A 17722-nucleotide genomic window follows, 5' to 3' on the forward strand; every position below is an offset into this window, starting at 1 on the left:
ATCAGTCTATAGATTCTGTTGACCGTCTGACATTTGTCAAAATGAATCAGCCCTGGATTAGCAGCAACTATCAAGCCCCTAATGCCAATGTTGCTGATTAGGTGTTTTTGGGATCTCAAATCTCTGCAAGACTGTCTAGGCTGCCTAGCTTTGTGGGTGTTGATTTTATCTTGAAAACATTTTTGGTTTCATGGGCACAGTTAACACCCAAGGACCATTTTTCTGCACTTGTTTGACAGGTGCATATATTTCAATTTTTTTCAGCAAGGCCAAATCTTGCTTTTATCAAGTGTACCTCTAAAGAGTTATGGTGTGAAGGCACCACCAACACCCAAAGACCAATTTTTCCACACCTGTTTGACCGGGGGATATAATTCAAATCTTTTATAGCAAGGTAAATTCTTTCTTTCATTAAGAGTACCCCTATAGGGTTATGGTGTGAAGGCACCACCAACCCCCAATGACCAATTTTTTCGTAACTGCTTGACCGGAGCGTATAATTTCACTTAAGAGTACCTCTACAGGGTTACAGTGTAAAGGTACCACCAACACTCAAAGACCAATTTTTCCACACTTGCTACTTCTATCCAAAGTCTGCAAAAGAGACACCAGATTTTATCTGAAAAAAAACATTGTTAATCTTGACCAGAGTGTACTATAATTTGGTTTCTTCACATAATGCTTGCTCACTGTGGTGCAAAACTTTGTTATTTCCATCCAAAGTCTGCCAAAGAGATAACAGAATTTATCCAAAAAATCACTAATCTTGTTCTGAGTGCACTAAATTGCGACCTCATATTACAGACTGAATAAAACTTACAAAATCTGCAGGGTATCAAATACTTATTTTCCCTACTGTAGGTAAAAACCCTTAGCTATTAATTTCAGCTTTAATTGAGGTTTTAAGCATTGCATATTAAGCAATACTGAGCGCTTGCTCCAAGATCAGCCAATATGGAAGTCACATGAACATTTTTATGTTAATAGTTTTTTGAGATTCGGAGTCAGTTGCATTAGGCATAAACTTTTGAATCAAATAAATCGAAATATGCAGCTTTACAAATCCAACATTATACCAGTCACTTAGCAACGGCTGGACAATGGAAGCCATATGGCCCTAGTTCAGGCAATGTGTCATGCATTATCTATAGAAACCAGGGTCTAGGGACACCCTAGACCAGTGATGGTGAACCTTGACACCCCAGATGTTTTGGAACTACATTTCCCATGATGCTCAACTACACTGCAGAATGCATAAACATCATGGGAAATGTAGTTTTAAAACATCTGGGATGCCAAGGTTCGCCATCACTGCCCTAGACCATATTGAAGGCTTTGCAGGCTGTCCTGAGCTGATATGACATCCATATGAGTGCTGGTGTGTGTCCTTCAACGCAGACAGTGTGAGTTCAGGGAGTCACCTGAACAGATGTCGGATTGGGAGCAGCGGCTGTGTCCGTGCAGCCTGTGTTTCCAAGAGACATGAATGGGACTGCCGGCATGCGGATGAACAGAACACTTGTGCATCCCAAATGGGAAAACATGTCCCTCACACAAGTGTACGCTTAAGTTACATAGTAAGTATGTTAAGAAATACAGGAACAGGGCGTTGGAGTTAGTAGAATCAAAGGAGCAATATTTTCTTAAACAAGTCTGGACTAGGATATAAGCCAAATATAGGGCAGAGCATAGGGCATAGTGTGTACCAGCAGGCAGATCAAACAAGAGCATACTGTATAACAAATGGCAAAAAAACTAATAGGAGGATAGACAAGCTGATGGCATCAATGGCTGCAAACAAGGCAGCAAACTGTCAAGAGGAGAAGTGACGTTGGGTGGTGGGCAGGCCGCAACGCATTTCAGGGGCACCTTCCCTTAGTCAAACAGCTCAAATGAAGTGAAAGACCAGCTTTTTAGCTCAGCCAGTCATGGCAGGAGGGGAACGAGAATAAAGTGGCAGTTTAATGTCCATATCATTATTGCATGGTGAACCAGAAGGAAACTGAAAAACGAACGAGTACATGAAATTAATAAATGAATGTAATTTTGCAATAAAAACAATGTTATAGCAGAAATATGCTCGACTAATTACCCTTTTCTTATGAAACTATTATAATAAATAGTTGATAGCAATATATATACAGGAAGTAGCACCCTACAGGTAGGTGCTAGGTAAAAGTATAATGGGCCTTGGCTGTCTAACAGCAGGGCCATGATTTCAGCTGGGCTGTCATGTCTCCCAGGTGTGGTTACTGAGAGGGGAGTCTCCCCACTGGCTCTGTGAGAGGATTCTCATTGGGCAGTGGAGGAAACCCAATCAGTGGCCCATTCGGGCTTGTATCTACCCCAGAAGGCAGATTCTGCCGCAGAGGATTCTGGGAGTGGGTATAAGTTTGAGGGGAACGCATGACGCAGCATCTTTGGCGGGAAGCAGATTCCCAGGAGGGAGAGTGCGGCTGTCTCGGCTCCTGTCAGAAGGATCGGGTGTCTTGGGTGGCTGCCTGAGTATCCAGAAAGGAGAGCTGAGCTGCAGAGAGGATCTGGTGTGCCGAGGACCAGTGGAGAAAGAGGGGTTCAGTTCCAGGAAAGCCTTCCAAGGTCGTGAGTACTGTGAACTGCCCCTGGGGTCTGCCTAGTGTAGAGGGGACCACTCCGGTGAAGGTCCCAGGGATCCTAGAGCCTGCAAGTGTAAAGGGGGATGCCTAGTGAGAGGACCCTGAAGTGTAAAGGGGGTTGCCTAGTGAAAGGACCCTGGGAGTGTAGAGGGGGCGCCAGCGGTTGGGCCCTGAAGAGTTAAGTGTTCAGTGTTAAGAGTTGCAGCAGTACAAGCAGTTACAAGGTGCTACCTCAGTCAGTGAAGGGCTGAAGGGAGTCATACACAGGACTTTGAGCTAGACAGAGTGTCAAGAGTCAAGGATCATTACAGTCCTGGATCTTCGGAGTTAACCAAAAAGTTGAAATCGAAGTTTTAACACTTTCAGCAAAACACGTATTTAAAGGAGCCAGGAAGCGTTGGTTGGCATTCAGCTGGCATCAGGACAGGGCTGAAAGGCATTTTCTACAAAGTTTCCCAGTTGAACCTAGTTGAGCCAGAGGAGTATCCCACTAATTCCCTTCTCCTATCCCCATTATAAAATAAACAACACAAACCAAAGATGCCGGAATGGTCATTGTCTCAGTTCTCACACTTGGGTTTTCAACTTAAATGTGTTGGAAGTGTTTCCAGTAACAATGACAGACCCACTTCAGGCCCAATGCCTGGAAATATTGCTACAAGTTTATATATATATATATATATATATATATATACAGTATATATATATATATATATATATACAGTATATATATATATATACAGTATATATATATATATATATATATATATACAGTATATAAATATATATATATATATATATATATATATATATACACACACACACATGGTTATTTACATGCATTTACCTACTGACTCCTAAAGTTGGTGCTTTTAGACTTGGGTGTTATATTATTTAAAACGGTTTATGGAAAGATCCTTTTTAAAGCTATACTTACAGTTATTCTACATTTAATTTTATTTATATTTTATCTTTCTTTATACGTTATTTTAACTATAATCTTTGAGGGTCCCCGAATTTTTTCAGCAATAATATTATTATTTTCCTTTATTATTATCTTTTCATTTTTGTATTTTGTCATTTCCTTTATGTGTTTTGTATTTCTTATTAGTCTATTAATACTAAACTGGTTAATTTCAGCCTCTGATTTTATTTACATTTTTTCATTTATTTTGATTATCAATAAGTTTCAGTGGTTTCCTGTCAGTATGTATTTAGTGTTGCAGCCTCCCACCACCTGACATCACCTCTCCTCTTGACAGTCTGCTGCCCTGTTTGCGGGCGTAGACGCCACTGGCTTGTCTATCCTCCTGGTGTTTTTTTTGGCGCTTATTATATGCTGCTGTTTGATCAGCCTGCTGATACACATTCTGCCGGATTCTCCATCTTTGGCTTTCATCCCAGGCCGGACTCAACCTTTAAGTGTGCCTTCGCTAATAAAATTTTATTTTTCTGATTCAACTAACTCCAGTGCCATGTTCTTGTGCATGCATACACCCTCACATCCATCCATCCTTTTCCTTATATGGGACTTATTGTATATGGGCTCATGGATATTTATACCACTCTAATGGGCCATACACACTATAAGATTTTCTGAAGACTTTTTCCTTTAGACTTACCAAAACCATATAATATGAGGTCAAACCTAAACACTTTCAATTTGTATGCAATCTGGCAGGCCCTTGCACTACATAGAAAAGGTAAATCTGAAGGAAATCTAACCACAAAAGTTGGATAGTGTGTATCCAGCTTTAGGAATGCTGAGCAAGCGGTTTACGCTGTGTGTGCATACCAATTGTGTATTGTTGTATGCTAAAGTATGCCCATGTGAACAAGGCCTAAATGTATTAATTACTATCAGTATTATTATTCTACAGGATTTAAATAGAGCCAACAGTTTGCACTATATCTAGTTTGTCCTTGGAAATAACGTTACATTGTTCAACACAACCATCATTCACATTCAAACTTTCTCAAATTGTCACTTTTCAGGGCAAACACTTTTGGCAATTTAAGACATATGGTGTGAATATTACTTAGTTATGAAGGATTATATTTTTTCTAAAAGACTCTAAAAAATAAACCTAAGGTGCTAAATATTTTCTCAGTGTCATTTTCTGTGAGATTCAGAACAGAAAAATGAGCGCAGTATTATGTCACTGTATAATTTCACACTGTGTACTATAAGTGTTAAGCCTGAATTGTCTCTCCCACAGAAAACATTAATTTAGAATAAGACCACATTATCCCTATGAGTGGAACGTATAACTTGATAATTAGTTTGCAACTGCCTGAAGCTGCTCAAAAGCCACTCTACTAATGAAATGAATGCTGGGATAAATCAATCCCAACAATCTCATCAATTTACTGTCCTTTGTGAAGTGGAAAGGAATCACTATTTATTTTTCTATACTATATAAAAAAACAAGGACATAGCTTGTTATAGTCACTAGACATGTCTGTAAAAATCAGATTTTATACCTGTACAAAGGGGTATCATCATTTGCACAAACTCAAGAAATGATACACTGAATGTTTGTAATATGTGTGTAACGTAGGTGTGTATTTGATGCTTTTTCCTGCGAGAATGTAACATTCCCTATCACCTGATTCTAGGTGTAAAATAGCCATGAGAACCTTCAAAACAACATTCACCAATAGAGAAGATAGCCTAATAAAGGCTAAAAACATTTTAACAGCAGGAACAATAATATAAGGGAGATCTCAGCATTGTGTACAGTCTATAGAGTTTCCTGTGCAAGTAGCTTAATGAATTGGTAAACAGCTGAGCAAACCTCCAACAGCAAGGTGAGGTCCTGGGTTCAGGTCCAGGTCTGGACAAAGCCAGGTAGGCAATCCCTAGATGGCAGCTCAATGTAACAAAGGAATTGTTTATAAAAAGGGGCAGGGGAACACCATGCAAAGAAATTGTGAGGGTTTACCCTAGAATTTATTCCAGGCCCTTGTCTGAGAATGCAGCCTTTCTGACAAGGAAAGATGAAGGGGGGGGGGGGGGTCAGTGAGCTTAGGTTTTCTTTAGTAACCTAGACCCAGCGACGTCAATTGGTGTATGTCAGGGGACAGATTCAGTGGGCTTTTTCTTTCTGCTGGATGTCAAGCATCATGAGTGACATGAATCTTCATTACTGGATTGACAATGGATTCACATCATGGGACCTTTTTTTCTTATTTTTAACTATTAATGTACCGTGTACTCATTCACATGGGGGGGGGGGGGAGTCGGTATCTGATCCCTGTTACTGTTAAAGGTGACTTCCATATTCCATTAAGCCCTACGCCATTAGACCATGTCAACAACTGCAAACAAAATAGCCCCTGCCCCCACCTGTAACTGGCCTTCATAGCAAAGAGCACATGGAAGGGCAACACATGCGAGACTAAAACAGAAAAAATTCTCAGCTCAATTCACCAACCAGTTTGCTTACCAACCGAATTTCGGCTGCATAAAGGCTGCTCACAGAGCCGCAGTGTGTAGTGTCATTGTGCGGGCGATGAGACAGGGACAGGCATGCGTGTGAGGCAGGGAGAGAGTAGCTTTTTTTGGAGTTTTTCAGACAGTGCAGAGACATTGCTAGCAGTGTAGGGAGGGCCAGGTAGGTGTGTGAGGTAGGGAGAGATTTATTTCTTTACATCATATCAGACAGTGCAGCACCAGTGAGTGAGTAGCAGTGTAGGGAGGGCCAGGTACGTGTGTGAGGTAGGGAGAGATACCATCAGATACCAGTCAGAGTATTGTTCATCGGTTAGTTGTGGAACATTCTATAAGTGTCCTATAGGAATATAGATCACTTCAGATATCAGTCAGAGTATTCATTAGTCAGTTGTGGAACATTCTATAAGCATCACAGACCTATAGGAATAGAGATCACTTCAGATATCAGTCAGAGTATTCATTGGTCAGTTGTGGAACATTCTATACGCATCCCAGACCTATAGGATTAAAGATCACTTCAGATATCAGTCAGAGTATTCATTGGTCAGTTGTGGAACATTCTATAAGCATCACAGACCTATAGGATTATAGATCGCTTCAGATATCAGTCAGAATATTCATCGGTAAGTTGTGGAACATTCTATAAGCATCACAGATCATTCATCTATAGGATTATAGATTACATCAGATATCAGGGAGAGTATTGTTAATCAGTCACTTGCATACATCTATAACCACCACAGCTCATCTATAGGGCTATCAATTACATCATATCAGGTCATTGAGTATCTATTGGTCAGTTGCGTATACCCTATATTGATCTGTATCAACATCATGTCCGAAAGGCCGACAAGGAGAGGCCGATGCTCACAGGCCACGAAAAGAGGGCAAGCAGCCTCTCTGTCCATTGTAAAAAGTGGTGGACACAGTCGACATAGTGCATCCTCTGCAGGCAGGGCACGCCCGTCCTTTATTTCCGGTGCTGCCCGTGCTATTCAGCCACAACATGTGGAAAAGTTGGTGGAGTGGATCAATAAGCTGTCCTCATCCTCCTCTTCCTCTGACACACATGCTCCCAGTAGTTTCCCTTCCACCGCAGCTGCCAAAGCGGCCCGTTCCACAGGCTCCTTCTCCACAGCTACTCCTTCAGTTGCCCCACCATCATGCACAGAGGAGTCACCTGAACTATTCAATCATGGTGTCAGTGACGTGCTCCTGGAGCATGCGCAGCAATTTGAAAGCTGTGATAAGGCATATGAGGACCTGCCATGCACTCCGTAGGCAACAGCACCTGAAAGAGGCAACAGATCAAAACATTCATATATCACCTTGCTCCTCATCTACGATCTCAAACCCTACTATACCTCATGCCTTCTCAAATACCAGCATTGAGAGGCATGATGGTATAGCAATGAGTGGCACAGAGACTTGCACCCAATCTGCTAGCAGTACACCACCGCTTGATTTGAGCAGCAGGAAAAATTCTCTACCCCAGTATTTGAACTGTAGAAAGAAATACTGTCCCAGCCATCAACATGATCAGCGTTTTAATGCTAGCTTGGCCAAATTGCTAGCATTACAGTTGCTGCCTTTTCATCTGGTAGACTTGGCTCCCTTTTGCAAATTTGTGGAATGTGCTGCACCACAGTGGCAGGTCCCAAAAAGCATTTCTTTTTGCGTAAGGCCATTCCGGCTCTCTTCCGTCTTGTGGAAGGTAGTGTTTTGGCCTAGTTGGACAAAGTAGTCAGCAGGAAGGTGCACATTACTGCTGACTCTTGGTCCAGCAGGCATGGACAGGGACGTTACATTTCTTTCACGGGGTAACTCTGCTGGCAGCTGGGAAGGATGCAGGACAGGGTTCGGTGTTGCAGCTTGTTTTGCCACCACACCTCCAAAAAGCTGGTGCTGGTTCTGCCACATCTGGCTACTCCACCACCTCCTCCTCCATGTCCTCTTCTGCTCAATTCTCCTCTGCAGCAGCAGTACTCCCTAAGCGTTCAAGGGGCTATGCAAGCAGTCAGGCTAAAAGATGCCATGCTGTGCTTCAGTTGGTCTGTCTAGGGGATAGGAGTCACACCGGTGCAGAGATTTTGTCAGCTCTGCAGGGGCAGGCTCAGAGATAGTTGACGCCATGACAGCTTGAGACAGGAATGGTTGTATGCGTTAATGGCACCAACCTTCTTTCTGCCCCCCGACAGGGACACTTGACACATGTTCTGAATCTGGTGGTGCAGCATTTATTGAGCAGATACCTGAGCTTCCAAGATCTCCTGAGGCAGGCCAGGAAAGTCTGTGGCCATTTCCGCTATTCTTTCAGTGCCAGTGCTCGCTTATATGACATTCAACTGGAATTCAACCTGCCCAACAACCGCCTCATTTGTGACATGCCCACCAGGTGGAACTCAACATTGGCAATGCTGCAGTGGCTGCACACGCAGTAGAGGACCATCAATGAGTACCTGTGTGAGTATGACACAAGGACAGGGTCAGGGGAGCTTGGCTTTTTTTTGCCACGCCAGTGGCTTTTGATTAAGAATGCATGCATTGTTCTGTTACCATTTGAGGAGGCCACAAGGATGGTGAGACGGGACAATGCATGCATCAGTGACACTATCCCGCTAGTCTACCTGCTGGAGCACACGCTGCGTGGAATCATGGACAGGGCACTTGGGGCAGAACAGCAGGAGGAAGAAGAGGACTTCCTTTCCTCACAAAGCCCCCTTTATGCAGATATCGTTCCTGCAGGGTCACAAAACTCACAGGTGCAGGAGGAGGAGTAGTAGGAGGATTTCGGCAGCATGGATGTAGAGGAAGAGGATAGCATACAGCAGTCTTCAAGGGATGGTTTTGATTCCCCCAGAAACCACAGGAGTTGTACGTGATTCGGGAGAGGTTGCTCCTGCTGACAATGTCATCCTAAGTGACCCAGAGGACTCAGAAGCTCATGCCTCCTCCAACTTATGTTGCATGGGCTCCCTGATTCTGCAAAGCCTGCAAAAGGACCCGAGGATTCATGCTATCAAGGAGAGGGATAATTATTGGTTGGCAACCCTTCTTGATCCATGTTACAAGGGTAAAGTTGCAGAGCTTATCCTGCCTTCGCAGAGGGAGCAGAGGATCTTGGAAAAAAAAGTGTACCGCCTTTCCAGACACTGGGAGGTCCACATTCTCCAGTGTGTGTTTCTGAGGCATTGTTCAGCCAAAGGAGGAGCAGTGGAGAAGGTTCCTTTAAACAGTTCTTTTGTCCTCAGCAGCATCCAGGGCTGTTAGGTTTAAGCAACCATCGCAAGCATCTCCATCATATGGTCCATGATTATCTAGGCACAGATTTGGAGACCTTTCCAGCTGAGCATCCACTGGCTTACTGGGTCTTGAGGATGGACCACTGGCCAGAACTTGCTCAATATGCAGTGGAGCTACTGGCCTGTCCTGCATCCAGCGTGCTTTTTAAACGAACGTTCAGTGCTGCTGGAGGTTTTGTGACGAACAAAAGAGTGCACCCGTCCACAGATTCTGTTGATCAGCTGACTTATATCAAAATCAACCAGTCCTGGATCAACAAGATCAACAGGCCCCTGATGCTGATGTAACTGATTGAATTTGCTAGGGGTCTGCCATTCCTTGAAGACTGCATATGCTGCCTGTCCTATTCCTCTACCTTTATTCTGCTAGCTTCCAACAATGTTTTTGGTTTAGGTCACTACCAACCCCCAAGGCCCAATTTGTCTGCACTTGTATGACAGGTGCATAAAATTGAAATGCTATATGTTATTTTTAACAGCAGGCCCTGTCCCTGTGCCCTGCTAACTGTGTATAGCACATACAATTTCAAATTTGTATGGGATTCTTACCAGCAGGTCCCGTTCCTGCAACCAGCAAGAGTAACTGCGAGGCCTTGGTTAGGTGTTCAGGCACCACCAACAGCAAAGGCCCAATTTTTGGCACTTGTATAGCACATGCATTTTTAAATTTTTATGGAATTCTTACCAGCAGGTCCTGTTTCTGCTCCCAGCAAGAGTAACTGCGAGGGCTTGGTTACGGCGTTCAGGCACCACCTACGGCAAAGGCCCTATTTTTGGCACTTGTTTAGCACATGCAATTTCAAATTTGTATGGAATTCTTACCAGCAGGTCCCGTTCCTGCTCCCAGCAAGAGTAACTGCGAGGGCTTGGTTACAGTGTTCAGGCACCACCTATGGCAAAGACCCAATTTTTGGCACCTGTATGACAAGTACAAGCAGTTTCAAATTTCTTTGGATTTTATAGCAGCAGGGCCCATTCCTGCGCCCAGCAAGAGTAACTGCGAGGGGTTACGGTGTTCAGGCACCACCAGCAAACAAGGCCCAATTTTTCTGCACCCGTATGACAAGAACATGCGATTTAAAATTCAGATTTGATAATCTGTTGGGTGCATCGCTGATCCGGCCGGCAGGTGGTGCTGTGGAGCAGAGGAGCAGAGCGCGGGATCAGAGGATGACAGGGCGTGCAAGAGAGAGGAGTGTGTGTGTGACCGACCGCTTGTGAGTGTGTGAGTAACCCCCCCCCAGGAGAGCAGCGGCGCTCGAACCCCCCCCAGAAGCGAGCGGCGAGAGGGCAGCGAGCGGGTCGGTAACCCCCCCTCTCTTGTTGCGGATGGCGAGCGGTGCAGTAAACCCCCCCCTTTTGTGGCGGGCGGCGAGTGGTGCGGACCCCCCCCCCCCAGACAGAGAGGGAGCAGAGGAGACTAGCGGAGCAAAGTCTGACCGGGAAGTGACAGAGGGAGGCGGGTGCAGAGCGGAGACTGACCGTCTGAGGAAAAAAAACAAAAAAAAACAGCCAGGAACTGCTAGTGATAGGCTTAAAGGGACACACACTAGGTAAGTAAGACTGGTGACTGAGATTGTACACTGACTGAGGGTGTAGTGTAGTACCTGAGTATCTCTGAGTACCTATTACTACCTGAGTGTCTGGGAGTACCTATTACTACCTGAGTGTCTGTGAGTACCTATTGCTACCTGAGTGTCTGGGAGTACCTATTACTACCTGAGTATCTGTGAGTACCTATTACTACCTGAGTGTCTGTGAGTACCTATTACTACCTGAGTGTCTGGGAGTACCTATTACTACCTGAGTGTCTGGGAGTACCTATTACTACCTGAGTGTCTGGGAGTACCTATTACTACCTGAGTGTCTGGGAGTACCTATTACTACTGAGTGTCAAGTGAGTGAAGCGGAGTACCAGAGGGTGAGAAGGTAGAGTTAGGAAGCCAGGAAATAGCCACATAGGATAGACTTAAATTACTGAATCCCCATTAGACTAGATTAGTAGGTACAATGCCGGCGGGTGTGGAGATGCGACTCGGTGTACATCTTGTGATATGTATGCGTTCCTCGGTCATGCGATCGAGGGCGAATACAAATGCGCAAAATGTAAGCACGTTGCTTCCCTGGAAGCTCAGGTCCTGAATCTAGGGAAGCAGCTGGCAACACTGAGACGAATGTCAATACCGGAGGAGAGCCATGATCGTACCAGTCAGGTGCAGGCAGGGGTCTGCACAGAGGTGGGCGGAGTATCGGAGGTGCAGGCATCAGAGCAGAGTAGAGGGGTGACAGTTAGGAGGGGTAGAAGGGAACAAGGCAAGGAGGCTGATCCTGGGCTGGAGCACCCCAATAGATATGCCCCGTTGTGTGATGTTGGGGAAACCAGTCAGGGACCAGCATTGCTGGAGCAGAGCGACACCCCTAGCTGCCAGGGGAAGAACTCCTCCAGTGAGGCCGGGAGAAAGGGAAAGGAAAGACAGGTGCTGGTGGTAGGAGACTCAATTATTACAAGGACAGACAGTGTAATCTGTGACAAAGACCGTGTGTGCCGAACAGTCTGTTGTTTGCCGGGCGCTCGGGTTCGGCACATTGCGGATCGGGTGGACAGATTATTGGGTGGGGCTGGGGAAGACCCAGCTGTCATGGTAAACGTGGGTACCAATGACATAGGTAGAGGAAGATGGAGAGTCCTAAACGATTTCAGGGACTTAGGCGCTAAGTTGAGGAGAAGGACCTCCAAGGTAGTATTTTCCGAAATACTACCTGTGCCTCGAGCCACACCAGAGAGGCAGCGGGAGATTAGGGAAGTTAACGAGTGGCTGAGGAGCTGGTGTAGTAAGGAGGGTTTCGGGTTCCTGGAGAACTGGGCCGACTTCTCAGTCGGCCACCGGCTCTATGGTAGGGACGGATTGCACCTAAATGGGGTGGGTGCAGCCGTACTGGGTGCGAGGATGGCCAAAAAGTTAGAGGGGCTTTTAAACTAGGGAATGGGGGGGAGGGTACAGATGTAGAATTAGCCAGTGGAAAGCAAGATTCAGAGGGCAGAAATGGGGGCATTAGCGGTAGGGTGTTTGGAGCTCCTATACCCAGGGTGGGTATGGGGAAAAATCACAAGAGCACCCTAAAAACATCAAATGAGGATATTTGTAACCGGTCAAAATTACGAGGTTTGTATACCAATGCCAGAAGCCTGGCCAACAAGATAGGGGAGCTGGAGCTACTGATGTTTGAGGAGGACTTAGATTTTGTGGGGATAACAGAGACTTGGTTTGACAGCTCTCATGACTGGATGGCGACCATTCAGGGGTATTCCCTTTATCGCAGAGATAGAGCAGGTAAAAAAGGGGGAGGGGTATGTTTGTATATTAAGAACAGTATACAGGTAAATATGAGGGATGATATTAATAATGGAGCTAAGGACGAGGCAGAATCCCTATGGGTAGAGCTTCAAAGGGAAGGCACGGTGGGGAAGGTAATATTGGGCGTATGCTATAGGCCCCCCCACCAGAGGGAGGAGGGGGAGGTGGACCTCATTTTACAGATAGGATTGGCAGCAAGGATGGGAAATGTCATTATAATGGGGGACTTTAATTATCCTGATATAGACTGGGCAGAAGGAACCGCACACTCAGCCAAGGCTCGGCAGTTCCTAAATGTTTTGCAGGACAATTTCATGGGTCAGATGGTGAATGCACCGACAAGAAACAATGCCTTACTTGACCTACTGATTACTAACAATGCAGACCTGCTCACGGATATAGAAATACAGGAGAACTTAGGAAACAGTGACCATAGGTCAATAAGTTTCAGTATTAATTACAGTAATAGGAAGCACAAGGGTAATATTAAGACGCTGAATTTCAAAAGAGCCAATTTCCCAAAACTGCGCTCACTGCTAGAAAATATCAATTGGGATAGAACCCTGGGAACAAAGAACACGGAGGAAAAATGGGAGTGCTTCAAGAGCATACTTAACAAGGGGATTGGCCAGTGCATTCCAAAGGGAAATAAATTTAAAAGAGCAAAGCTAAACCCTGGGTGGCTAAACTCCAACATAAAAATGTATATTAGTGCTAAAGAAAAGGCCTTCAAAAAATACAAGACTGAGGGGTCATTGGCAGCATTTAAGCATTACAAAGAGTGTAATAAGAAATGTAAAGATGAAATCAGGGCGGCTAAGAGTAAAAAGAACCCCAAGAAGTTTTTTAAATATATAAACAGTAAGAAAGCGAGGCCAGAACACATTGGCCCCATAAAAGATGACAAAGGAAATATGGCCACTGAGGACAGAGAAAAGGCGGAAGTGTTAAATAATTTCTTCTCTTCAGTCTTCACAAAAGAATCGGGGGGCTACACAAACCTAGCTTGTAAGGCCGAACTAAACAACACACCTCAGGAAATACCACCATGGCTAACAGAAGATAGACTTAACATAAATAAATCACCGGGACCGGATGGCTTGCACCCGAGGGTTCTGAAAGAGCTCAGCCAGGTGATTGCCAGACCATTATTCTTGATCTTTAAGGATAGTTTACAGACGGGTATGGTGCCAGCTGATTGGAAAAAAGCCAACGTGGTACCAATATTTAAAAAGGGGCCGAGATGTATCCCGGGTAACTATAGGCCGGTCAGCCTAACATCTGTGGTCTGCAAGATTTTGGAGGGGATGTTAAGGGACCACATACAAGACTTTAGTAATGAAAACTGTATTATTAGTAGTAATCAGCATGGATTCATGAAAAATCGTTCTTGCCAAACCAATCTATTAACCTTCTACGATGAAGTGAGCTGCCACCTAGATAAAGGTAAGCCGGTGGATGTGGTGTATCTGGACTTTGCAAAGGCCTTTGACACCGTTCCCCACAAACGCTTACTGTACAAACTAAGGAAGGTAGGTATGGACCATAGGGTGAGTACCTGGATAGAGAACTGGCTCCAGGGGAGAGTACAGAGGGTTGTGATTAATGGGGAGTACTCGGATTGGGCGGGTGTGGAAAGTGGGGTCCCCCAGGGTTCTGTCCTGGGACCAATCCTGTTTAATTTATTCATAAATGATCTAGAGGAGGGGATATCTAGTACAATCTCAGTATTTGCGGATGATACTAAACTAAGCATGCCAATATCTTCTATGCAGGATGTGGAAACCTTATAAGCGGACATGAACAAAATAAAGGGGTGGGCAACTACATGGCAGATGAGGTTTAATGTTGAAAAATGTAAAGTAATGCACTTGGGGCCTGAAACCAGAAAGCAAGCTACTCACTAGAGGGGGAACCTCTGGGTGAGTCTAGGATGGAAAAGGGACCTGGGGGTACTGGTAGACAACAGGCTTGGCAGTGGCATGCAATGCCAAGCCGCTGCAAGCAAAGCCAACAGAATACTGGGTTGTATAAAAAAGGGGATTCACTCCAGAAATAAAGAGATTATTCTCCCGCTCTACAAGACTCTGGTCCGGCCACATTTGGAGTATGCTGTCCAGTTCTGGGCACCGGTCCTCAGGAAGGATGTGCTGGAATTGGAAAGAGTCCAGAGAAGGGCAACAAAAATAATTAGGGCAATGGAGGACATCAGCTATGAGGAAAGACTACAAGCACTGAACTTATTCTCTCTGGAGAAGAGACGATTGAGGGGGGATATGATATCAATGTACAAATACTGTACTGGCGACCCTAGCGTAAGGAACAAACTATTCAGAGAGAGGAGATACAATAAGACACGTGGCCATTCACTAAAACTAGAGGAAAGGCGGTTTAACCTTAAAATGCGTAAGGGGTTCTTCACTGTATGAGCGGTAAGGATGTGGAATTCTCTTCCACAAGCAGTCGTATCAGCTGGGAGCATTGATAGTTTCAAAAAACTATTAGATGGGCACCTTGGAGACCACAACATACAGGGGTACACAATGTACGGTTAAAAGCAAACACACACACATCATAGGTTGAACTGGATGGACTGATGTCTTTTTTCAACCTCACTAACTATGTAACTATGTAAAAAATTTGTATGTATATTTGTATATGACATTGTTTGCTTTAGAAATGTCAGTATTCCTGCAGCAGACTACCACATTCAGGGGACCCCCCAGGCATGATATTTGAAGGAATTTTTATAGTTTCACTTTAAGCCTCATTAAAATCAGTAAATCAGTTCTCCTTTAAAAATGATTGTTTTTAAAACTTTTTTCCCCAAGTCAGTACCTGGACACCCATACACTTTTTTGGTGCAATGACTTGCATTTAAGCCTTCAAAATGAGGCCGGTTGATTTTCGAGTCCCATAGATTTCAATGGGGTTCGTTTGTTCAAACGAACTTCTCCTCTGTTCGCAGTGTTCTGGTGCGAACTGAACCGGGGGGTGTTTGGCTCATCACTAGCAACCAGCATGATTTTTATCCGCTACCAAAAATGTTTTCATCCAGATGGATTTGCCTTATTGTCCTAAAGAGAATATGGATTTGTGTTATATCAATCTTGTAATAAAGCCAGGTGTTAAAAATACAACTGGGGGAAGAGGGCGCAGGTTCAGATCGTGGAAGGGATAGCTGAGGGTTATAGCTCAGCACTGTGTTGCCAAAAAATGTGATCACTTTTGGGCTTATTCACACCAGCCTGTGTTGTGGTAACCCATGAGATGCAACTTTCTTTATTGTACTGTACATGTGGATGCACTGTGCTACCAAAGCTCATTAATTTTCAATTGGCCCCCAATAGACATTGTTCCTAAAACAGGAGCAATGGGGTGCTATTCATAATAAAAGGCACAGCTACTCATTTGCACCATGCTTCGTGTGGTCCTGTGCATTGTGGTAATGTGGGTGTTTTGACTCCTACCAAAGATAATGTTATTTGGCTCCTCATACAGAAGTGAAACATTGAAACCATAAAGTAAGGTCATGGACTTGTAGTTGCAAGGGCAAATCAATAAAAGTGGATAAAATTGGGCTTTGACACTGCAGTTTACAACATTTTACGATTCTATGAGGGACAAACTATGGGGTTTTACTTTATCAACAGAACTATGGTAACTATCCATCATCAAAAGATTCTATGCATACAAGTTGTTTACCAATACACTAAAATTCTATTTTGTCTAATCACAGGGACGTGTGCGTACCTCCTGTGTGGAAATGCCCTATGTTCCTGTTACATTTTCTGGCATTAATAACTACCTAATGGTGCCAGGTGTTCCTGCCAACATTAAGATGATGGTAAGCTTTAAATTCCGGACCTGGGACACCATTGGCCTTTTGCTCTTCACCAATTTTGCTGGTTCCTTGGGATCACTGGAAATGGCATTGAGCGAGGGTCAAATCAACGTAACCATCTCCCAACCACACAAGAAGAAGCTGGTGTTTGCAGCTGGTGAGTGGGGGATCCTTGCACAATGCATGGCCGACTGCATGCTGGCTTCTGAAGATTGAAGTAGTTGAATGGGCATGTCTAGGTTTCATTATAAGCTACTGTTGGCTTATTTCATGTTTAAATCATGTGCCACTGTTTAGCAATATAGTGTACTTAATAGGAATTTAGCACTACTGGTAGTGAGGGCTGGGCATAGAAAAATTGAACATGCCACCCCCAGATATTGTATGTGTAATATTTTTGTGCTTGGCATCTAGAGATAGCCAGAACACAGGAGACAAGCTTGATCATAAACTATATAACCCACATTTAATAGGAACTAAGAAGACCCCAGGGCCACCCTAAACAGCAAGTCTCACACCATACTTTTATTCAAATTACACTGTTTTTTTAATGCATATTAGACTATATAGACTTCTCCCACAAATTAAAATTCCTGTATAATTAATATTCCTGTATAATTCTCATGGTAAACAAAATCCCTGTGGATTTAGCAAAAATGCTACCTGTGAATATTAAAGTGCACAATAATACACTACTATTTTAGTGTATGCCTACTGTGCAGCACCTGATTAGGCATCATTCCTTACAATTGGTAGTTAACCACTTAAGCCCCGGAAGATTTTACCCCCTTCCTGAACAGGGCCTATTTTGCGATTCGGCACTGCGTGAATTTAACGGACAATTGCGCGGTCGTACGACGCTGTACCCAAATGAAATTGACATCCTTTTTTTCCCACAAACACAGCTTTTTTTTGGTGGTATTTGATCACCTGTGCGATTTTTTCATCATGCGCTATAAACAAAAAAAGAGCGACAATTTTGCAAAAATAACAATATTTTTCACATTTTTTTAAATGAAATTCCCCCCAAAAAATGTAAAAATCTAAATTTTTTAACATTTTAGGCCAATTTGTTTTCTGCTACATATGTTTGGTAAAAAAAAATTGCAAAAAGCGTATTTTGATTGGTTTGCGCAAAAGTTATTGCT

The 17722-nt window shown here is 44.0% G+C and overlaps 1 protein-coding gene across 1 annotated transcript in view; it reads left to right on the forward strand.

The window, feature by feature from the left end:
• Positions 1-17722, forward strand: part of CNTNAP1 (contactin associated protein 1) — a 261388-nt gene that overhangs the window by 90566 nt on the left and 153100 nt on the right. The window contains exon 8 of the mRNA XM_082271239.1: positions 16470-16731. Within this exon, the coding sequence (XP_082127365.1) occupies positions 16470-16731 (262 nt within the window). The remainder of the gene's footprint in view (positions 1-16469; positions 16732-17722) is intronic.

Source organism: Pelophylax lessonae, assembly GCF_965119305.1.
Source record: "Pelophylax lessonae genome assembly, chromosome: 11".
NCBI lineage: Eukaryota > Metazoa > Chordata > Amphibia > Anura > Ranidae > Pelophylax > Pelophylax lessonae.